General features: G+C 38.6%; 1 protein-coding gene across 1 annotated transcript in view; it reads right to left on the bottom strand.

The window, feature by feature from the left end:
• The window catches only part of LOC129764582 (lachesin), a 364995-nt gene that overhangs the window by 77130 nt on the left and 262630 nt on the right, over window positions 1–25235 (bottom strand). Inside the window, exons 3-4 of the mRNA XM_055763793.1 lie at window positions 11889–11995; window positions 5771–5978 (exon numbers count right to left, since the gene is read on the bottom strand). Coding sequence (XP_055619768.1) covers window positions 5771–5978; window positions 11889–11995 — 315 coding nt within the window. The remainder of the gene's footprint in view (window positions 1–5770; window positions 5979–11888; window positions 11996–25235) is intronic.

Below are 25235 nucleotides of genomic sequence, written 5' to 3'. Positions count from 1 at the left end.
ACTATCAATTTGTTTTGAAACAAAAGAGTTTATTTTACTGTTTTCCACTTACCACAAAAACTATAACTATGATCAAAAATACTGTTTATTTTTACATTCTCTACTAACAACTAACAGGGAACCATTATATCACGTCTAGAAATGTCTAAAATTTTCGTAGGGGCATATTGCAATAACCGATTCATTCGAGGAAATGTCTATAAGTATTCGATTAATCGAGCGAATATTCGTTGACCAGACATCGATAAAAGTTACGTCAAATATAATTTTAAATAAACATCGAAGTGCTAAATAATATATTTTTAATGAAATCGTTTTGGCGTAGGATTACATCTTTCGGGAACATATTGGGGTACAAATTGAAAATCGAAAATCGAGTACATTGTGAAAATTGTCCAATTCAAACGCTTATTGCTCAGTCATTTCTTGATGGATTGATGAAATTTTTGCGTCAATCGATTTCGGCACACCATAATTTTTTTTTATATTGAAGAAAATAATATATGTTATGAAACTAATTATTGAACAATTGGAAAATCTCAACCCCTATCCGAACGGAAATACCCACTTTTGATTGGTCGAAATTGACGACACATGCGGCGGTTCCGCAACAGAGACATCAAAACCAAGCAGCCTGGGGGAAGTCGGCATTGCAAATACATGAAAGAAGGGGGAGCTTTTGCTCCCAGCGAAATGTGTTCCCTAACAGAGACATCAAAACCAAGCTGCCTGGGGGAAATCGGTTTGCAAATACATGAATGTAGGGGAAACTATTGTTCCCGCCGAAATGTATTCACTAACAGAGACGTCAAAACCAAGCTGCCTGGAGGAAATCGACATTGCAAATATATGCAAGTCGGGGGCATTTTTGTATTGAAAGTAAGGTGAGTGATACGATTAATTTTAGCAAATAAAATTTAAATTTGGAACTTTAATGTTGATTGCTTCGTGAAATTTCATATCAATAACCGATGTATTGTGAAAAATATAGCACAAGTGTAAGTGTAAAATTGTATATGGTAGCAGTTGTGTTAAAAATGACTTGATATATGAAACGATTTATTTCAATTCTCATAAATGAAAACCAAGGTGTGTTCCCGCTCGAGAAAGGGTCGTTCGATTTAAGCTGTCTGTTTTGTTGTGTTCATTTTCACCCAAAGAAAGTTTGTACGGCATGAAAAATAGTAGAAAATGTGATTTCCCATATGCTCTACATATAGTATTAGGTGTTGTTAGTCCAATTAAAATTCGCGTTGGGTTGAATAAACACTTAGAAAGTAAAAATTATAAAAGAAAATTACTTTCTCCATTCCAAGTATGTTTTCTCTACATGTTTTTACTGATGAGAAAAATTGATGATTGTGTTCGGTATTGGTAATTATCTTATATTATCTTATATATTGGTCAGTTTTTTTTTCTTTATTTCATCCATGCATATCACAGGAGGTATCTAGTCTAGGATCACAGAGGGCGGTTTTCATCATATCTCGTTCCACTTCGGTATCTTTTATCTGATACGCACCATCTAAAGACTGTTTACCATCCTTCTGTCATCATCAATCGGTAAACACTGGTCGAGTGAACAAACAATACCCAACAACCAAACAAAACGGTTCTTTTCAGGACCATCAAATCATTATCAAAGAGTTTAACGGGGTAATTCTTCAAACATATCCAAAATCAACAGATCACCTAACGGAATCCTACGTCAACTATGCGGTCGTGCCTCGGACACAACCCTCCTGTGACTTTTTAATTTATTGGTTTATCATTTTGGATATTATTTGCGAATACGTCGAAATTTCATAAATAACTCTTTAGTAAAAAGTTCCGGAATGTTTAATGGCTTGCAATGCCAGATGCACTTCAAGTGAGATATTCGCTAGCGTTTACAGCTCGAGGGGAAACATAAAACACGAAACGAGCAGAATAAGCGATCTTTGTTGTTTCGGGCACAGAAAGATTCTAGGAATTTTCCTCAGAGGAGATGCAATACTTATACACGACAGTTTACTTACTATGTAAGGGTGGAGTTTACTTCGCAAATATCCTCTTTCCGCTGTCCCCCTTCGTTGTTTCTATTCTAGTGGCTGCATAAGCTGCCCGTTATCGACAGCTCTGTTCGGGAAAGCACACAAATGGACAGAGCATATGTATGGGTAAATGGGAATGCTTCCAATTTTCATCAATATAAACCAATTCATCAATTTAGACTATGAGATTGTAATGTATAGCATATAAAACAAATCTTTAAAATTTCCGATTCGATTGGTATGCAAAACGTTAAAATTCGTTCTCAGCAAAAATATAATAGTTAATAACGTACTTTATTTCATAAAAACGTGACCTGTTTTCTGATTTGGCGCAATTATTATTCTCATTTTCAGAAAAAAAAAAATTGCAACTTGTCTCTTATTTTAGCTTTTTATCTACCAAGCGTAAAGAACAATGAAAACGAATCACGTGGAAAGTCGGAGTTGCCAAATGTGATGTAGTTTATGACAGTTATTTTTCCACATAAGTGACTTGTTCTTGGTATGATATATTCACAGAATCTTCGCAATCGATTGAACAGAATATTCCATATTGTATAATTATATAATTGTAATATAATTGTAGTTATTCATCGTCATCGAATATATATAAGTATGTTCGATTGAATTTCATTTTTATTATTATTGACAACACTGTACAATTGGCTGAAAAATTATTTTTCTAAGTTTACTAACCAGCAGTCGGTTGATTTCATTCGGATTCATCGGAAAAGTAGTCCTGAATCGATCCCGAATTCATTATTATCGTTGCTCTCTTATTTCTCTAGCGCACCGATAGTTGAATTTGGGGCCCGCAAGAAACTCGACCGAATCGCTCTGGGTGTTGAGTGTTAAGAGAGAGTGGCGCAATATAAAATACCCAATGCAAAGTATTAGCACAATCGGATTTCATTTACTAGTATCGCAGACGTTGAAAACCGAAAAATCAGCAGAAATCGGTGTTCTTATTTTTTTATGCCAAATGTCTTTTTTTTATTAAATCGTTTATTTTTACAAGCTCAGTTACATAAGTTTAAAGGAGCTAAACTCCTAGAGATGGACAAAACGGTTTTGAACAGCGGCTCTATTTTGAGCCGAGACTCATTCGAAAAGTGGTTCTTTTTTGAGCCGAGACTCTTTTGAATCACGGCTCTTTTTTGAGCCGAAACTCTTAGGAATCGTGGCTCTTATTTTGAGCCGAGACTTTCCGAAAAGCGGCTCTTTTTTTACCTGCGGCTATTTTTTGAGCCGAGACTCTTTTAAGCGCGGTTCAAATGAGTTCTGACGAACCGGCTCGTGAGCGCTCGTCCATCTCTACTGCGGATATCTGAGGTCGTGAGAATCACATAGAAGACGCGACGTGGAACAAGACATGACACTTATTGTTCTTACTTAATAAAACGAATACAAATTTATCTCTAATGTCGACCGGTTTCGGGCGTGAAACTGCCCATCTGCGGGACAATGTCCGACTCGACATAATTGTCGTGGGAATCAATTATTTGTTTTCGACTCTATACTTTCATATCATTCAAATGAGAGAAATTAGCCTTTCGATTGAGAATGAGCCCTTTCGGATCTCAATTGACGATGTAAATAATTTCAAGTGACCGAGCATTTTTTTTTCTTCGATGACGGTTGTTTTTTTTTTTGTCATTTTCGTCGATTTCATCGGATTGCGTTTGATTTTATACCGTACTGTTCCTGACTATTCATTCGTGTTGATGGAAAAGCTGAAATTTTCGAGAAAACTCTTCCTAAACCTAAACAGAAAAACGTTCAAAAGTTATATCGTTATATCGTTATATCGTTGTCATATCTATATCTATATATATATATATATATATATATATATATATATATATATATATATATATATATATATATATATATATATATATATATATATATATATATAAAATGGATTTCTGTCTGTCTGTCTGTCTGATTCTTATGGATGATTTTCGTGATAGTTTGGGACCTCTCCCCCCTCTCTAAGGGTGGGCTGTCATACAAATGAAACACAAATTTCTGCGTTACTCAAGAATTAATCAAGCAAATCAAACCAAATTTGTCATGTGAAGGTTTCAGGGTGCAATAAATATTTCTATAGTGGTTAGACTCTCCACCCCCTCTTTAAGGGGGGGCTGCCATATAGATGAAACACAAATTTCTGCGTTACTCGAGAATCAATCAAGCAAATGAAACTAAATTTGTCATGTGAAGGTTTTAGGGTGCAATAAATGGGGCTGCCATACATATGAAACACAGATTTCTGCATTACTCGAGTATTAATCACGCAAATGAAACCAAATTAGGTATATCGAGGTTGTAGGGTGCAATAAATGTTTTTTACGGTTGTTAGACTCTCCACCCCCCCCTCTTTAAAGGGGAAGTTGCCATACAAATAAAAGTCAAATTTCAGCATAATTCGAAAACAAATAAAGTAAATGGAGCCAAATTTGTCATGCGAAGGTTTTAGGGGATACGAAACGTTTCCGTGACGAATAGACACCACTCTCTCTGAGAGGGGGGGGGAACTGCCATACAAATGAAACATACATTTCTGCATAATTCAAAAACCAATCAAACAAACTGAACCAAATTTGGCATGTGGAGGTTTTAGGGGGCAAGAAACATTTCTAAAGTGGTTTAACACTCCTCTCACATTTCTCAGGGAAAGGGGGGGGGGCTGCCATACAAATGAAACAGAAATTTCTGCATGGCTCGAGAACTAATCAAGCAAATGGAATCAAATTAAGCATATGGAGGTTTTAGGGTACAATAAATGTTTCTATGGTGGTTAAACACCCCTTCCTCTCTAAGGGGGGCTGCCATACAAATGAAACACAAATTACAGGGGGGGGGGTCTTTATTCTATCATATTTTCTGTATAAAAATTTATTCCATGTAACGGAGAAACATGTTATTTGCAAGTGGTTGAAAAATCTTGAACGAGAATTGTGTCTGAAAAAAATCTGATATTATAATGATGAGTTTTGTTAGAAATATTAGTTTAGGGTTTTATAGTAAAAGGTAAATTCAACGGGGTTGATAAGAAGATCAATCAATGAACAGTTCTGCGATGAACTTGATTGCAATGAACCATGAACTTGCTCATAGTAAGACAACGTGAATGTTAGAAGGTATTGATAACATAAAACAAATGTTGGGCTGGACGAAGTTTGCCGGGCCAGCTAGTCATCTATATATCTTCGTACACTTCTTTTCCGAATTATCACCAAATTAAATGAAGCATTTAACATGTTCGTCGTCTCGTCACCCAGGTATGGGTGACACTTTCCTTATTTAAATTGAATAGGATTTTTAAAGAAATTTGTTGATTTAGGCGCTTAGATATGAATGTAGGATGTATGGACAAATAATAAAATCAAAAACTTAAAAATATAATGTTCATGCTATAATTTTATTTTATTTATATTTTGAAGATTTATTCTAATTTTTCTTACAAAATTCATATTACATGACATTGGAATATGTTTTTGCTGACAATTCGTCTCCAAGCTAAAAGAAATATTGCTAGATCATGTGAATATTATCTATAAAGTTCAATCTTCTTTTAATAATTTGTTCGCAAGTAGAGTGCCGCAAGAAACTCAGTCGGTTTGCGAAGAGCAACGATGGTGTTAAATTAAAATAAAACTTCGATTTTTGAAGAATCAAGGCATCGGATAACACGTAGACTACAGTAAAATAACTCCATAAATATCACTCACCAACGACTTGCAGATAGCCAACCTGGCTGATCATTGGGTTTGTGTTCACTTGGCACATGTAGTATCCCCGATCATCCTGCTGCGCCTGGTTGACATGCAGCAACCACGTGTTGGAGTTGTCGTAGGTCACACTATACCGAGGGATGCGGGAGATCACATGCCGATGTATCGTCAGTATCATCTGACGATCGATGTGAATCCACGCCACCTGGAATAAAAAGCATTTTGACTTCAGTTCGTAAGTGGCAAAGGATTTTGTGAGAAACATATATTATTTTTCTTAAAAATATCATTGAATTTCCATTAGATTTGTCGAACTCCATATTTTGATCAGACAACTTTTTTATTATGACTTATGACTTTTTATAAAAAATCGTTCTGAGAAAATGGGAGATTCAGCTCAAAATTGTCTGTTTCTCGGCTAACTTAATCTGACATTTAAACTGAACTGCCGTAATCTCGCTAAGTGACGCAAGCTCCAGAAGGAAAAAAATTAGGTACGAGACTTTACGCAAAATTGCATGTATAATCAGCATACGCGTACATTACGAAAATCTGATCTGTACAAATTATGTACAATTGATGGAAAAAACATTGCCATCGGTTTGATTTTTGAAAAAATGCAGTTTTATTCAAGCTAGGGGAACCTGGGGCAAGAGTGCCATAAGGGGCAAGAGTGCCCATCTGATTATTTTGCCTATTTCCATCTTTTACGATTATTTAACTACAGAACTTTGTTTTATACAGATACTGCATATATCTCACATATTATCAGCCAGAACCTTAAATATTTTTTATTGGAAAACAGATAAATACTAACTGAGCTACAACTGCAATCTATATAAGAACGCACAGGCGCAAATTAACGAAATACCCTCAGTTTCTATATGTTTGCATGACTCCACCCATAAATACAAATAGAATAATCATTTTTCTTCTTCATACTGTATGAACTAGTTTAAATCGTACGCATTTATTTCAATAAAAAATAAATTTTGTTATCTCTCAACTTCCGGGGCAAAAAGAGTCATTATTACCGGGGTAAAAATGCCATAGTCGTAACCTCGAATTCGATCTTTCAAACGCAAATAGTGTAATCGTGGCTGTGTTTGTTTTGGTCATGGTTTGTAAATATGAACGGGTTTCGTTCCGAAACCAGTGGCAGATGGAAACTATGGTTGTTGCCGTACATTCTGTAAATCATGGAGACGAGCTGCGGAGGAATATAATTTGCCCAGAAGAACATTGGCCAAATATGTGCAGAAGTTAGGCCGTTTTAAAACTGTGTTTTCTAAATAACAGGAGGAGTAACTCGTCAGTCACATCCTTAATATGCAGAAGTAATTTTATGGGCTGACAACACACGACATCCCGAACCAAGGGTATAAAATCGCAGAGTGAAACAATTTAGATCACTTTTTCGACAAAACATCCAAATTAGCCGGAGAAGATTGGCTTGCCGGTTTTCATGAACGCCACCAGAACTTGAGTTTGCGTTCTTTGGAACCACCGTGAATTTCACAGTGCTTTTTTCATCAAAAATTATATTTTCATTAGATTGGCACTCTTGCCCCGTCGAGGTTGCGCTCTTGCCCCGTACTGGAAAAATACAAGCCAAAAACATCATTTTTGTAAATGAAAAAATTTCATAACAAACATAACTTTTGAACAAGTTGATGCATAGCTACACCTAAATAGGAGTATAAATGAACAAACCAGCATAAAAAAATGGAAAAAATATAACAAAAGAGCATTCAAAAACGCGTATTAGCTTAAGGTGACACTCTTGCCCCGGGTTCCCGTATATCACCAACGCCAGTTTGTTGAAAACATCCGTGTAAATAAGATAATGACGTCCGACATTATCCGATGTAACGCAAATACACTCTATGCGAGGATATTTTGAGTTTTCTTATAAGATGCGTTTCAATGGAGAATTTGGAAGAGTGCAGCTGTTCACCAAATCCGACATTTACCATTCAATCAACACTCAGCTTCACTTCAGCAACATTTCAGCACAAATAGATGACTTTTATCTATTTAGTTACAATCGTTATGTGCACTATGTGGGGACAACAATATCTTCAATCTAGGATTTTTTTTTTCTTTCAAGATGAGTTGGATTTTTGTGAATTTAAATATTTGACGAGACTTCTAAACAGAGCTTCTGAGTACATGATTTGTAGTTCAAGTAGTAAAACAAAATTGCTGTTCTAAATGTAGCACTGCACGGGGATTGACTGTTTTAAATTGAAATACTTGGCATGACGAGCATTTCGGAAAAGTGTTTTTTACAAGAAAGAAGACATGTGACTCTCATTATGCTAAAGTTCAGTTACGGAACATGTTGTTATGTGAAATTGGTTGTCCCTGCTCGTTCATTCTATGCCATTAAAACAGATCAAAAAATCACATCACAATCAAACTACGTCACATTATAAGGGAAATGGCGCTTGCGCCACATCACAGTGGAAATGGCGCTTACGCCATTCCGTTTTCAAGCTTTTACTGGGTCATTTTTTCAAATTTTTGTAAAACTTTGCAGTCGTTTGAAAGGATTTGGTATTCTTCATCGATCTATTATATAGAAGGCAAAATGTCAATTTTGGCGCTTGCGTCACTTTGCGACATCACGGCAGTGAATGAATATACACTCTGTCCAATTTCTATAAGACCACCCTAATTCTATTTCGTTGCAACACAAACAGTTAGAATTTCAACAAGATACATTAATACATTGTAGACTGCTTAGAATAAAGTATATTTAACGTCAATTCCGTTCAGAAGAGTTGTATGTTTATTTATTGTGCTTAAATATGATAATTTAAGCTGTCCAGTTTCTGTAAGACCACTTCAAGATTCATAACTATTATCAATGAAAAATTCAAAACGGTAGGCTGATTTACATGTCAACCTTGCCATTTCGACTAATAACCTTGAAAATTCGTGTTGGAATACTATTTACCAAATTCTGCTGAACGGATTTCTCGAAATTTTTCCATTTTTCCGAAATTGCGATCTTGAGTTCTTCAATCGTGGTGTACAGTTACTTAATCCATTGCTTAGTTTACTTGCTGGTATGAATAGAGCATTGCTTTGCTAGAATGTGAATTTTTTGTGACGATATCCACGTAGGAATTTGGATTTTGTGACGATATCCACGTAGGATTTTGAACTTTACGGTTGCGCAGAATCCCACCCAAACCACGCACGAGCCTTCTGGTTGATAAATATTGTTCCTTCTTCCTTACATCACACCAGTACCCGTACCATCAGGACCATCCAAATTGAACTTGTTTTCGTGGGTGAAGATAACCTACAGGGTTTTCCATTTCGGGCTTCCGAAAGCATACAGCCCTGCGCTGACAACCGTTTGACATAGCTGTCAACCAAAGCGTCATATCGTTAGTTGAATGTCTGCCATTTTACAATATGGATCGTTTTAGCATCGCACAACGTGTTAATTTTGTTAAATAATACTATAAAAATGATGAAAAACCGGCAAATGTTTTTCGGGCATTACGGACGGATTTTGGTTGTCATGGACGGCCTACAGAGCACACAATCGCTAATGTACTGCGTCAATTCGAACAAACTGGATCCGTAGCGGATATTGTGAGACCTGTGCAACATCGTAATGTGCGTTCGGCCGAAAATATTGCTGCTGTTGCTGCCAGTGTGGAGGTAACCCGAATGTTTCGATTCCACGGCGTGCTCAGCAATTGGGCTTGTCAAACACATCATTGTGGCGAATTTTGCATTTGGACTTGCACTTACATTCATATAAAGTCCAACTGGTACAAAATTAGAGCGTGGTGACCATGGAATGCGTCGGGCATACGTCGATTGGGTGAACGAACAACAGCAGCAAAATGCTGAATTTTCGCATCAAATTTTCTTCAGCGATGAGGCACATTTCGAGCTCGGTGGCTATGTGAACACACAAAATTTCCGTATATGGGGCTCAGAAAATCCACACGTGATTGTTGAGCGGCCATTGCATCCGTCAAAAGTCACTGTTTGGTGCGCATTATAGTCTGGTGGAATCATCGGGCCGTATTTCTTTGAAAATGAGGACGGCGAGACGGTGACTGTGAATGGTGAGCGCTATGGCCGCATGTTAACCGATTTCTTTTTGCCACAAATTGAAGATATGGATACGGATGACATGTGGTTTCAGCAGGATGGCGCCACGTGCCACGTTGAGGGACGCATAATTTCGCGTTTTGATGATGCCAATTGGCCTCCAGATCATGCGATTTGAACCCGCTAGACTTTTTTTTGTGGGGCTATGCGAAAGACCGTGTCTATGCCAACTCTCCGCAAACTCTTGAACATTTGAAAGACAACATTCGTAAAGCTATGACCGAGATACCGCCGAGATATGTGCCGAAAAGTCATCGAAAATTACCTGTTCCGGATCAAGGTGTGCGAGGAAGCCCTAGGTGGACATTTGAATGATGTTGTAATTCACACATAATGGCATAAACCAAACTTTAATTTGAAAGAAAAGTTTCATCGAAATTCTAATTCTAAGTGTGTTTTATTTCAATTTACTTTCGGAATTTAATGTTGGAAAACCCTGTATATATTGAAGAACTCTTCGTTATGGTATATAGCAAAATGTATTCTTTTGGAAACATTTTTTGTCACAACATACCATGCCCCACTTTCAGGGAACAGGTATTCGAACCTGTTCTAGATTTTTCTCGCTTATCCCGGTCAGAGAGCTTCGATTTAGGTGGTGCTCTCTTCTTCTTACCAATACCTAGTAGTCACCAATACCTACACACTAGAATATAAATTGAAGCATTGTTTGTTTACAATGACACAAAGCAGCAAGATCATCACCTGGTTTTATGGACAGAGTGTACAGTGTAACGAAAAATTGAGTGTACACACACATTCAACTAACTATGCGTGCAAGAAAATTTCGCGAAAAGTTTTTGTTCGGCAGTGTTGGTTTTTTGTTTTTTGGATATGTTTGAAAAAGTTTTTACAAAAATGGCAAGTAAATATATATAAGAAATAGATATTGTTACTCGTACAATGATAATAAGTAAGACTTGTCGAGGAAGAACTCACTCTACTGTGAAGAAAATCATAAACAAGTGGAAATACGAAAGAACCATGGAAATATCCCGGGTACAGGATTCCAACGGAACCTGTCTTTTGAAGATGAACGGGCAATTGTGTGAACATTGCGAATGAATCTTGAAACATACATTCCTGAATTGACTACCGAAGTAACCGGCACCATTGGAAGACCTGTCAGCGCAGACACTGACTGGAGAGTAGCATACAAGAACAATATCAGAAGTCGTTTTGGCCATGAAACGTCTTTCATCTCAAATGTGAATATGAAACTAGAGTTTGTGAAGGCATATGAAAACAGACCTAAGGAGTTCTGGAACAAAGTCTTTTATTCGGATGAGCCGAAAACCAATCTATTTGAATCGGATGGATGGATGGATGGTGTGAAATTAAGACCCATCTGAAGAAATCCAGGGAACGAAGCGGAACTCAAAACGGCGAATACGGAAATCTTTGAGACGCTTCCGTCTACAGTGACCAGAAATCTCGCCTCGGCGCTTGCTCTGCTGGACACCAAAAAAGGGCCATATCAAATACTAGGGGGATTGATTTTTGTTATCTGTTCAAATTTCTGAACTGATTTCAATTTTCTTTTTAAGAAAAGCTTGAACCGTACACTCCATTTTGCCACGTCTTAATTGGAGGTATTTTGTTTGTATTTCAAATATGGAGTAGAAATGTGGCAATTTTAATTTTTTTCTTATCACTACATGAGAGTAAAATGGATCCATTTTACGATGAATATAAGTCGCATTCGTTATTTACTTTTTAACCCCGAAAAACAGAAAACTAACAAATCAGCACGAGGTGTATACTAATGTTTGAGAATGACTGTAACTCAACAATGGGCGATTTACTTGGCGAAAATCTATCTTGAAAAATTGATCTCCAATAAATCGAACAAATTGAATTAAAACGTTGTAGTTTATTATATTAACTAAAATAGAGAAGTATGAATATGTACAACAACGAAAAACAATTTTTTATTATTGACAGTCTTATTTTTGGCATAAGAATCGCTCACCTTGTACGATCCAAGGTGTTCCACAACGCAAGGTAGATTAGCGTCGCGTCCTACAGCTACTGTCACATTTGGGATTGGCTGTGCGAATCGTGGCTCGTCCATAAACACTGAAAACGGAAAGAAGAAACGAAAGGATATTAATAATTTCATCGGAATCTCTATCAAACTGATAAAAAATGTTAATCCGCGCTGCGGTCTTTTTTTTTCAAATCAGAAAGTAAACGAACAATATTAGTTTATTTTGCGCGAAAATGAAAACGTTCGCAACGCTCTTCCGTTCGTTTAGCGTGAAAAAGAATTATTATTCGTGGGTCAGTCCGTTCTCACGCTTTGCTATGTTTACCAAACCACCCAACCCGGCGACAAAAGCAAGAATTCGATTGAATATTATTCCCGCTCTCGAGGCATAAGTTCCCTTCATTGCGAGGGAGTGCGGGAGGTCGAAATGGAACGAGTCAGTGTTTTGCGTTTGAAATATTCATTGTTCTGATGGAAATTGGATAGAATTCCATGTTTAATCTGTTTACTTGTCGTTAGCAATGCACTTTTTACCCGTTTGCTTAAAGCGGATAGAATCGTGCCGCAACAAGATGAGCATTTTCACTTACACCAATTTCCTTTCCTCCCCGCTCGGAGATGGAAATAAAATTTTCATCGCAAAAACATACCGACGCGGTCCTAAACTTTTTTTTTCGGTGTGCCTTCTCCATGGTTTCATTCCGTTCCGCTCGTTCCTCCGTTGGGTGGCCTGGCCAAGTCACGTACGACGCCGGGTGGGCATGCATGCGATTGCGAAAGACGGGGTGTTCAGTTCTATTTGCATTGCAGAAGCGAAAGTATTGGTTCTTACTGATGAACGGTTTTGTTGCATTCGGCTCTTGAATAGTATCGAAATGTGTATGGGTGAACTAATGACCAGTTTGTCTTTTGACATGGGTTACGGTGCACGAGTAGTGTAATTGGTAATTGCATAGTTCTACACCTCAACAAAGGCATCGTTCAGCATATGCTGGACATGAATCGGTAACGTTTCCATCTGGATGTTTGAACAATTGATTGGGAATTACTTCTTCGGTCGGTATTTAGTCAGTGATTGATACTGCTCGGAAAGCGATGATAAATTGATTTGAGATTAGGATGAAAACTGGACTCGGAATGAAGCTTAATTTTGCTTTCATTAGAAGATCCGGGAAAGATCCATGCCGGCAACGTTCGTTGAAATGTTGTAGATATTAGGTACAACTGATTCAATGTACCAGTATTATTTAAGACAGTGACTCGCTACTTTAACCCTTTCGCTACGAGCGTCGTCTATAGACGATTGTGTCACATTTACCCGGAGCCCACTCACCCGAAAGACAGTTACTCGGAAGACATTCACCCGAATTCAACTCTCCCAAATGTAACAAATACCCGAATGTAACATCTACCCGAATGCGACACTTACCCGAAAGAAGGATATATTCGAATAATACGCAAATTTTATTATTAGAAAGTATTTTTATATTTATTTCTGATCAGTGTTATATAAAGATCATATTTGTCTCGTACGAATTCTTTTCATTTGGTTGCTGTTCAACTTCGAGAAGATTTCGGAAAGATGTAATCGTTGCTGAAAAATAATCTGCTAGTTCCCCTTGGAATTGAAAAATACATTCAAGCGAAAGAGTTTATTTTAATGTTTTCTATCCATATAATGCTGCTGCGATCGAATACATTTGGTTTTGTGATTTTTCAGTGCGATCAACGTAAGACCACGTCTTTCGGGAATTTATTAGAGGTGAATCTTAAGAAGGAATCCCCGCTCTACGCGCACTGGCAAATGATGTTCACTCAACAATTTCTCAAACGAGAAATGGGTGTTGTGAGAAATGATGAGCGAACGCAAAAATTATGTAGACTGATTTGATGCAACAGATATTTTGTCTATTGGAAATGGAATACAAATCATATCACAATACAAGCAATGTATTATACAACTTTTGTGTGATTGCTTCTATTGCTGAATATTGTGCCTCCAACGTTTTCGAAGATCCCCATATAATTATTTATTCATGCATTCAGAATTGATTCAAATGCAACTAAAACAAATGATCACTAAATCAACGATAGTCCTACGTCATACAAATGAAACACAAATTTTTGCATTATTCGAGAATTAATCAAGCAACCGAAACAAAATTTGGCATGTGAAGATGCAATGGGGTGCAATAAATGTTTCCATGGTGGTTAGACACTCCTCCCCCCTCTCTAAGGGGGGACTGCCATACAAATGAAACACAAATTTCTGCATAACTCGAAAACCAATCAAGCAAATCGAGCCAAATTTGGCATCTGAAGTTTTCAGGGGACAAGAAAAGTTTCTATGATGAGCAGACACTCCCCCCCCTTCTCTAAGGGGGGGCTGCCATACAAAAGAAACACAAATTTCTGCCTAACTCGAAAACTAATCAAGCAAATGGAGCCAAACTTAGTATAACATATTGACCGTGTAAGGTGGCAAAATATTGATTGAGGTTAGCTGTCACGATATTGAAGACCCTTATTGTCAATAATTTTGATCGTGTAAGGTGCCCATAAGAAACTCTGATGTGAGCTTTCTGGAGTTGGTCACCATTTTTTTTAAATGACGAAACAAAACAAAACACGCACACATAAGGAAGAATTGCTAAGGGGTGAACGGGAGGTAACATGCAAGGAACGATGTTTGAATCCCAGTGAAAAACAAATTTCTTTTAAGGGATCCAAAAAATATGTCATTTTGTACGAGATTGGGTCGAGGATATAATCACAATAATTAATAAAAGATTCATTCCTCGCTAACAACTTGATGGAGCTGGATGTGCTATTCATCACTCCTCAAGCATTGTTCTCGAAGTTTTTTTTTCTCTTCTCCCCAACGAGTTGGTTTTTTTTCTCGTGTGTTCTGTGGTGAATTAGTGCTCAAAGTGCCCAAAGCAGCCAGAACCGAGGAAGCAGCGCCTTTGCAGTGGTCTGGATCGGCGTCTGTAGTGGATCAATAACCATAACGGCATCGTCAACACGTGGTTGACGCTCAGTTGAGTACAACAATAACTTCTGCTATTGTGTTGTCTCCGTAGCGCGTGACTTTTGTGTCTCCCTTAATAGGGTAACAGAGCGCATATCGGAACAACAAATTTATGTGATTATTTTTATTTTATTTAAGTTTTTTTAAATTTTTTTTTTACAAGTGAGATAAAAAAATTGTAAAGGTAATAATCGTTCGTTCTAAGAATGGAGGAGGGTGGAGGTCTAGACATGGACATTTCAGACTCCCCCTCGCTTGCTCGGGTGTAGTAAGTCCCTTAAACGGACTCCTATGCCCGAAGATTCTTCTTCTGGGGACGAGTCAACCCACACTACCAAGCCCCCCTCCAAAAAAAAGATTGCAAACCTTTCCCCTGATTCCTCCAATACTTCCACTCAATCATCGACATCACTTCCTCCCTATGATGTTACTGTCCCCACTCAAACCTTGTCCTCGAATTCCTCTCCTATTGTATCCGCTCCCCGTGTCAGGGTTTATCCGGACGATGCACCTGGCGCTGGTCCTTGGGTTGTTTTTTTCCGGCCCAAACCCAATGGTAAAGCCTTGAGGGTCGTACAGATTATGACAGATCTGAAAAGATACACCTCCTGTTTCCGAAATTTGCAAAGTAAGACCGAACAAACTGCGAGTTGTCGTGACTAACCGAAAGGACGCGAACGATATTGTTACTGATAAGCATTTCATCCTCGAATATCGAGTTTTTATTCCCTCCCATAACGTAGAAATTGGGGGCGTTATATCTGAAACGGGTCTGACGTGCAAAACTATACAAAGTATGGGAGTTGGCAGGATCAAGAGGCTTCCTTCGATGGAAGTCAAAATCTTGGAATGTCGCCAACTTGGAAAAGTTACCCAGGAAGGAGAAGAAAAGAAATTTACGCCGTACGACTCGTTTCGAGTCACTTTTGCTGGTGCCGCCCTCCCTGACTACGTTATGGTGGACAAATTGAGGCTGCCGGTGCGACTCTTCGTGCCAAAGCCCATGACTTGCAACAAATACAAGTCAGTTGGTCATACAGCAGCTTATTGCGCCAACAAGGAGCGCTGTGCCACTTGCGGAGAGCAACATGAGGGGAAATCCTGCAGTGCGACTGAGCATAAGTGTCCATATTGCGGGGGATCCCCACACGTGCTCTCAGCTTGTGAAACTTACAAGAGTCGCTGGGATAAACAAAAGCGCTCTTTGAAGGAACGCTCGAAACGCACTTTCGCGGATATTTTAAAGGGTGCTTCCCCACTGGCTCAACAACAACCATTACCAACAAACAATGTCTTTGCTTCACTGCCAGTTGACGAATTGGAAGCGGATACAGCTAACGAGGGCACACCGTTTATTTTCAAAGGGAATTCCCGGCGCAAAAATGTGTCCACTCCCAAAGTTCAACGACAAGCCCCATCGGTGGTACCCCATGTTAGCTTGCCTAAAATATCGAGTGCAGCGGACAAGCAAAATCAGGTTCCTCCTGGCTTCCGTGGGAATAGTTCACCTTCGAACGACCCAGCACTCGAGGGGATATCAAAAACCCCAACTGTCCCTTTTTTTTCGTCCAGCTCAACTTCCCAATCGGGATTTATAAAGTTGACTGACCTTGTGGATCAAATCTTCACGTGTTTTAATGTTTCCGATTCCATCAGAACCATTGTCATCTCAATGCTTCCAGTACTAAAGACAATTTTGCAGCAATTGATGCAAACATGGCCCCTCCTTGCAATGATCATCTCTCTTGATGTCTAATTCAAATAGAGAGGTCGGAGATATCACTGTTTTACAGTGGAATTGTCGTAGTCTTATCCCTAAATTGGATACATTCAAATTTTTAATTCATAACTTCAATTGTGATGTTTTTGCTCTGTCCGAAACTTGGCTCTCTTCGCGAGATGATCTCTCTTTCCACGATTTTAATATTATACGCTTGGACCGTGATGACAGATACGGAGGGGTGCTATTGGGGATCATTAAGTACCACTCATTTTTTCGAATTGACCTTCCACCTATTGGAGGGATCGAAGCTGTTGCTTGTCATGCAAACATCAGAGGCAAAGACCTCTGTATTGTCAGCTTGTATTTGCCTCCGAGAGCTGCGTTTAGCCGCAAGCAACTTATTGACATGTGCTCACTCCTTCCTGAGCCACGATTGATCTTGGGAGACTTCAACTCTCATGGAACTGCCTGGGGGGAACCGTACGATGACAATCGTTCATTGTTGATATATGACCTTTGTAACAGCTTCAATATGACCGTTTTGAACACTGGGGAAACAACACGTGTGCCTGAACCTCCTGCTAACCCAAGTGCTCTTGACCTCTCGCTTTGCTCGAATTCACTATCGTTAGATTGCAAGTGGAATGTAATCCAGGATCCCAACGGTAGTGATCACTTGCCAATCAAAATTTCCATCACCATTGGGTCGAATTCTTCTGAATCTATAAACATGGCATATGACCTCACAAGACACATTGACTGGAAAAAATATGCGGACGCGATTACTCTAGCCATCAATTACAGAGATGGTTTACCTCCATTGGAGGAGTATAACTTCCTTTCTCGTTTGATCCATGACAGCGCGGTTCGCGCTCAAATGAAACCCATCCCAGGTTCCACCATTCGCCGAAGGCCTCCCAATCTATGGTGGGATAGCCAATGTTCAAAGCTTTATGTAGAAAAATCGAATGCATTTAAAGCTTTTCGGAAACGAGGAACCATTGACAATTTTCAAACGTATTTAGGCCTTGAAAATCAATTTAAAAACTTGATCAAAGGTAAAAAACGTGCTTATTGGCGAAATTTCGTGTGAGGTTTGTCCCGAGAAACGTCAATGAAAAAATTATGGAAAGTGGCTCGAAACATGAGAAATCGCTCTTCATCGAATGGAAGCGAGGAACATTCACATTGATGGATTTTTAATGGATTTAACAAATGGCTTCAGTATTCTTGGACACAAAGGGGGCCTCTGATTCTGTTTCAATAGAGGTTCTGTCAGGCAAATTACACTCTCGGGGTCTGCCGCCTCTATTGAATAATATGTTATATAACTTGCTTTGTGAGAAACATTTGAACTTTTCTCACGGAGATTCGGCAGTAAGTCGGGTCTCTTACTTGGGCCTCCCCCAGGGCTCATGTTTAAGCCCCCTTTTGTACAACTTCTACGTAAGCGACATTGACAATTGCCTTACACAATATTGCAGCCCAAGACAACTTGCAGATGATGGAGTGGTGTTTGTCGTAGGATCAAACGAATCCGACCTGCAAGAACCCTTACAAGATACGTTGAACAATTTTTCAACCTGGGCCATTGGGCTAGGGATCGAATTCTCCACGGAGAAAACAGAGATGGTGGTTTTTTCTAGGAAGCATAAGCCAGCAAAACCAAAGCTTCAACTTTTGGGTAAACCGATCACTCATGCTATGCCATTCAAGTATCTTGGGGTCTGGTTCGACTCCAAATGTACTTGGGGGCCCATTTTAGGTATCTGAGTAAAAAATGTCAACAAAGAATAAACTTTCTCCGTACAATTACCGGCACCTGGTGGGGAGCCCATCCCGAAGATCTTATAATGTTGTATCGAACAACTATTCTCTCAGTGATGGAGTATGGCAGTTTCTGTTTTCAATCAGCTGCCAAAACACACCTCATTAAACTCGAACGAATTCAGTATCATTGTCTCCGTATTGCGTTGGGATGTATGCCCTCAACGCATACCATGAGTCTCGAGGTTTTGGCAGGCGTACTCCCACTAAAAGATCGCTTCAAATTATTATCTCTTCGGTTCTTCATCCGGTGTAAGGTTATGAACCTATTGGTGATCGGAAATTTTGAGCAGCTGATCGAGCTAAATTTTCACTCCGGATTAATGAGTTCATATCATGAATTCATCTCCATGCAGGTTGATCCTTCTTCGTATATTCCCAACCGTGTTTGTTTTCCTGACTACATCAATTCCTCTGTGCATTTTGATCTGTCCATGAAGCAGGATATCCATGGATATTCAGATTATCAACGATCGAGGATCGCTCCAACGATCTTCGATTCAAAGTATGGGGGTATCAATTGTGATAATATGTACTTTACTGATGGGTCCTCTATGAATGAGTCCACAGGATTTGGAGTGTTCAACGAAATTTTTAGCACCTCCCACAGTCTTCAGAATCCTTGCTCAGTGTATATTGCTGAATTGGCAGCGATATACTGGGCGCTGGACAGCGTCGCCTCACGACCTGTTGAACACTATTACATTGTAACGGATAGTCTGAGCTCTGTCGAAGCTATCCGTTCAGTGAGGCTGGAAAAGCACTCGCCGTACTTCCTTGAGAGAATACGAGAAATTTTGAGTGCTTTATCCAGACGCTGTTATGTCATTACCTTTGTCTGGTCCCTTCTCATTGCTCAATTCCGGGTAATGAGAAGGCTGACTCATTAGCAAAGGTAGGTGCGATTGAAGGCGACATTTACCAGCGTCAAATCGCCTTCAATGATTTTTTTTCTTTAGTTCGCAAAAACACCATCGCTAACTGGCAACGCAAATGGAACGAAGATGAATTGGGCCGGTGGCTTCACTCGAATATCCCTAAAGTTAGCCTCAAACCATGGTTCAAAAGTCTGGACTTGAGTCGGGACTTTATTCGCACCTTCTCCCGACTCATGTCCAATCACTGTTCGTTAGATGCGCTACTCTTTCGTTTCAATCTTGCCAGCAACAATCTCTGCGTCTGTGGTCAAGGTTATCACGACATCGAGCATGTTGTTTGGTCGTGCGAGGTGTATCTTGTCGCCAGATCGAATTTAGAAAACTCCCTTCGGGCCCGAGGAAGACAGCTCAATGTGCCGGTGAGAGATGTGTTGGCTCGGTTAGACCTTGATTACATGACCCAAATATATGTTTTCCTTAAAGCTATCGATCTTCGTGTGTGATTGTACCCATGTCCTTATATCCTCCTTTTCATCCATTGCGAGCGATTGGCCCCCTTGGTATAAACAGTAAAATAAGTTGAAATGTTTTTTTTTTATCTCATTTATTTATTTATTAGCATTTTAGCTCTAACAGAGCCGGGTTGTAATCGTGTACATGTACATATGTTTATGTTTCTATAAATTGTAAATTACACGGTAGTTAGTAGTAGCCATTAAGGCGTTAAGTTTTCTGTTCCATTACATTATGGTAAATTACACAGTAGTAGCCATTTAGACGTAAGGGTATTTTTTCTGTTCATCCATTGTTCAGCAGACCGGACAGCGGAGACAGTTGATATTGATCATTGTTGAGTTATTTATAGAACAGCAGCCCGATGTGTCTTGCAGAGCAGAGTAGTTGTATGGATGAATCGATCTTATTTCGACCGTGGATCGATTTCCATCGCTGATGATGGTTGCGTGGACGTAGTTATTCTATAACAACACAAAGATGGTCAATTGAGGGCCCTGAGTTTGAACTCATGATCGATTGCTTGGTAAGCGAACGCGTAACCAAGTGGCTACGAAGACCCCAAGTTGAAATGTAAATATACAATAGATATACGAATAGATTTAAGAATCGAGTGTGATCATCAACATTGTAACAATTCCCTTATATCCCATCCCTTTCCTGAAAGAATATGTCACCCTCTAAACTCGAGTAAACCGCGAGTAATCGGTTTTCCACCTCACTAACCATAGTGTAAGGAAAATTATATATGTATAGTTTTAAAACATATATTTAAGAATTCGGCTCCTTTAAACTAATGTAACTGAGCCTGTAAAAATAAACGATTTATATATAAAAAAAAATTAATAAAACATTAAAAATCAAAAGAATCAAACAGAACTGGTAATCATTGTACACATAAAAAGTTATTGATGGAAATATCATGGTTGTTCAAATAATGAGCACGTTTATTGTAGTTCTTAAATGGATTAGAAAAGAATGTGATGTTGGCCTACACTAGTCGTAGCTCGACTTCGTACTAAATTCTGGGCTTGGCGTGTGTTGTGACGGTGGTTTGCTGTGGGTATCGCTAGGTTATGGTGAGATTTGTTGTCATGTATAACACTGTGTACAAGTTTACAGGTTTGAAGCTCACGTAGTCCGATAAGGTGTAGTATACTTAAAAGAAAGCTGCCAATTTTGGTACATACGTATTATGCCACTGAAGTACAATTTTGATTATGAAATATTTTTTCAGAATAAAATTAATTCTGAGATCACAGTAACGGGGGCGTAGTCCCTATCTAACGAGGACGAGGAAACGAGGCGGCCCCAAGCCGCTGAGGTGACGTTATCCGAGTTGGTCGCCGTCGTAAGCGGCGGCCTCTCGCAAGTAAACCTGTGTTTCTCTGATTACCCGATTAGTTTGAAACATAGGAGACGATCGTATAGTTAGGTCCGACCAGGTGTTAGCGATTGTTGGACGGCATACGTTCATCTAGTGTATCACGCTTACAACCAGGCAATCAACATACATGACATGCATAATAAATCGGGCAAACGTAATGCACCAGGTAAACGTATGCTGTCTAAAGGACCGTCTCCTATGTTTCAAACAAACCGGGCAATCGGTGGAACACAGGTTTGCCTGCGAGAGGCCGCCGCTTCCGACGGCGGGTCGGCGGCCGTCTCGGATTACGTCACCTCGGTTCCTTATCCTCGTTAAATGGGGACTTCACCCCCCAAGTACATTGATCTCAGAATAAATTACATCACGAAGTAATAAGCTCATGATAAAAACTGCGCTGCGGTGGTAAGTACGCAAGTACCATTTTTTTCTCATCTATTCTTTTCACATTTTCATTCAATTTTTTTATGTTAAAGCTGCCTGCTTAATTTTCGGAATATTCCATAACGTATGCTTATTTCTGAATGATCTCTTGGCATTAAAGAGCGATAGGGAAAAGAAGGAAGACGGCATGTCAATTGTGCCTACACTAATTTCTAAAAATTACACAGCGAAGTCTTCATCGTCTTTTTCGAATTCCCTCGTTACAATTTCTCATTTTTCTTCGTAACTTCCTAACAGGAGATTCGACAAAACTCATAATCTGATTTTTCAGAATTTTTCCTTCTTCATTCGAGTAAACATTCCATTCGGGCATCTGTCGCGATCGGGTAAATGTCCATTCGGGTATTTGTTACATTCATGTGAATGTCATTCGGGTAAATGTGCTTCGGGTAAACGTGTTTCGGGTGAATGGTATTTGGGTGAATGGGACACAACTCTATAGACGACATCAGGGTGATACTGCACATCGATCACACCAGCGCGATATGCATACTTTTCGGCGCAGTGCTCCGTTCAGCGGTAGCACACTGCCGTAGTGAAGGGGTTAACAAACAAAACAGGGTTGATTCTGTTTATTATATATTATCATATCACAACGAGTGGACTCAGAAGAAATATTACCTAATTAATAAACCAAAATTTTTACGCACCCATTAGGCACCAGAGAAACCCTAACATTTTCTACATAGATTACCGAAGAACGAATTTTGCCAAATATAGTCCTATTAATCGTATGATGATTCTCTGTATCGTACACAGTGAAATAATTGATGAAACCATGTCAAGGAAGACTATCTGAATAGAATAAGATATAGTTAAAATTCACTGTAATATTTGGGCAGCATATTTAGTCTACGCTGGTTTGGCGAAATGAATAAATAAATGAATTATTTTTGACTATGTAACTTGTTAAATCCTCTTTTGAATTAAACGGATAAATTATCCAGCCAGCTCTCTTTAGTTTTAAATAAGTGGTATTAAGAATGTATCGGTCTACAATAGATTGACGACAGTAAAATAATAATAATAATAATGACATGTTAATCTTTACAATACTCTCATGACTGAGTTATGAGTTTCTTTGATTTCAATTCCCGGTTATACAGAGGTTTTTTGGGATATATTCGGGAGCCTTCAACTGTTGCTACGATCGCAACAAACCTGCTCATGAAAATATAACCGTAGCGACTGTTATAGTGAAAAATAACATATTTGAAAATCCGACGTTGAACGACGTACGTCGTTTGTGATTCAAAGAAACTAATTGGAAGCCGGAATTTAGAGATCGAGTTTGGTTAATACACACTGTTATTGTAATTATACCTCTATTTATATGTAACCAAATTGTAAACAAATTTGATTTCCAACTTGAAGCTATACGACTACTGAACCAAAAATATATGGAATAAATTTGTATTGCTATCAGGAACAGTGAACCCGGTTGTTTGAAAAACATCAACTTTTTATCTTTCAAATTAAACGCTCACGCAACAAATTTTCATAACTTCTACAAAAGAGAACCGATTTTTATTTAAAAAAAACGAAAATAAAGCTTATTTTAGGCCATTTTCGATGTGACAACCCCTTTTTTCGATAACACGTGCACAAATTACGTAAAGCGAGTAGGGGGAGGTGGATCGAGGTTTCGTTACTTAATGTGACATAGAGGGGAAGGGGGGGGGGGGCGGTTGGTATTAACCGTGATCGTTACGTAACAAAATTCCATTTTTATTCCTGAATAAATTCTCGCTCCCCTAGCTTCGATTCTGAGATCAAAAGAGGTATGTTTCCTGAGCCAAGATAATAAAGCACGTTTTCTAATGGGCAGTAAGCATGCACTGCTTAATGCATCTCGAATATTGCGTAAATCTACCGAATCATGATTCTGTCATGGCTGGAAAACATAAGCTTATTCCGTCTGTTATCGCAGGATGCAAAATAAAGCTAGGGCACCTCGATCTTGCTGAAGTTGTTCTATGCAGTGTTCCAATATACGTTGCAGTTTGTTCAGGAAGGCACTATTCTTCGAACGCATTTCCTCATGGGATCGATTATCAAAGTATGTGCGAGCTGTCTGAATTCGAGATTATTCGGTACCGAAGAATAATCAAGCCAGTAACCATAATTAATGTGGATGGAGCACCAGACGAGAACCCTCGTTTTAAAAAGGTGTATATATATATATATATATATATATATATATATATAAATTCAATTGATTCAAATAATAGATCGAAAATATATATACATATACCCCAAAAAATTATTCGATAACAATGAGAACCTTATCTTCTGCAGACGAAAATTTACATCGAGCTGCTCTCTGTAGATAATTTTTTGTTTTTATTAATAAACTTAACAGAAAGCCAGCTAAGTGTACACAGTTGGTATCACAGGTATTGATAAGTAAATCAAAATAAGTATTGCAAGTTTGTATATCATTGAAATTTAAAATAAAAATGTAATTTATTAATAACATAGAAGTGTTCGCCTTTCCCGACTTTCCCGAAATTCTATGAACTTGTCGAAAGTTCATCCGAAGTCACTACTCGCATATAAAGAACTTTCGTCTAAACATTTGATTCCGACCTGGGCAGATATTTGATTTTTTTACGTTGATATTCCCATTTCTTTGAAAAAAGCAAAACATTTTTCAAACGACTTTGACTTTGTGTACAGATTAGCGTTACGTAACATGATGGGGAGGGGGGTTCGTCTTGCGTTACTTTTTGTTACATGGGGGGGGGGGAGGTGTTCGAAAAACCTAATTTTTAGCGTTACATAATTTGTGCACGACGCCTTAAACGGTGAAGAAAAATTCTTCATGCAAAACTCTAACATCACGACTTCGATGCTGTTGGAAATCCGAGTTATTCCTTCTTTAAGTTCCTCCAAATTTTGCGGCTTATTAACATAGCAACAGTCCTTCACGTAACCCCAGATGAAGTAATCGACGATGAGAAATGTTGAAATTTTTACCATAAGAGGACAAAGTTTCATTAAGGCTTCGGTTGCTCGAGTAATACGATTTCACTAAAAATACACGTTCTTGTAAATTGTACATGACACTAAGAACCATCCGATCAGATTGAATATTATCGTCCCGAAGTAGGGCATGCAGTGTTACCATCGATGGAGCGAAAAAAATTATATGGAGCTATACGATGTTTTACGTGAGCGTTTGAGAGACCCTGTAGATGAAACAAATGTTTTTCGATAAAGAGAAATACTCTTACGCTTAAAAATGGCTACAGTGTAATATACAACAAAACATGTACACGAATAGATTCTATTCCAGCTGAATTGCTAAATGAGCCTAATGAAATAAACATATGGGATAAAAAAAGCTACATGAGAGTAAAAAGGATCGTTTATAAGATGAATATAAATCGTTTTTGAACTATTCATTTCTTAACCCCGAGAAACTATACATTCAATTTTGCGATTGACTGTATCTTATAGGGTGAACAAGGGTTGCCAACTATAATTTGAAAAAATCAGGAAGAATGAAAATAAAAATCAGGAT

This window comes from Toxorhynchites rutilus, chromosome 2, assembly GCF_029784135.1.
Source record: "Toxorhynchites rutilus septentrionalis strain SRP chromosome 2, ASM2978413v1, whole genome shotgun sequence".
NCBI classification, from domain to species: domain Eukaryota; kingdom Metazoa; phylum Arthropoda; class Insecta; order Diptera; family Culicidae; genus Toxorhynchites; species Toxorhynchites rutilus.
Note: the sequence above shows the minus strand (reverse complement) of the source record. Positions and strands in the feature narration are given on the sequence as shown.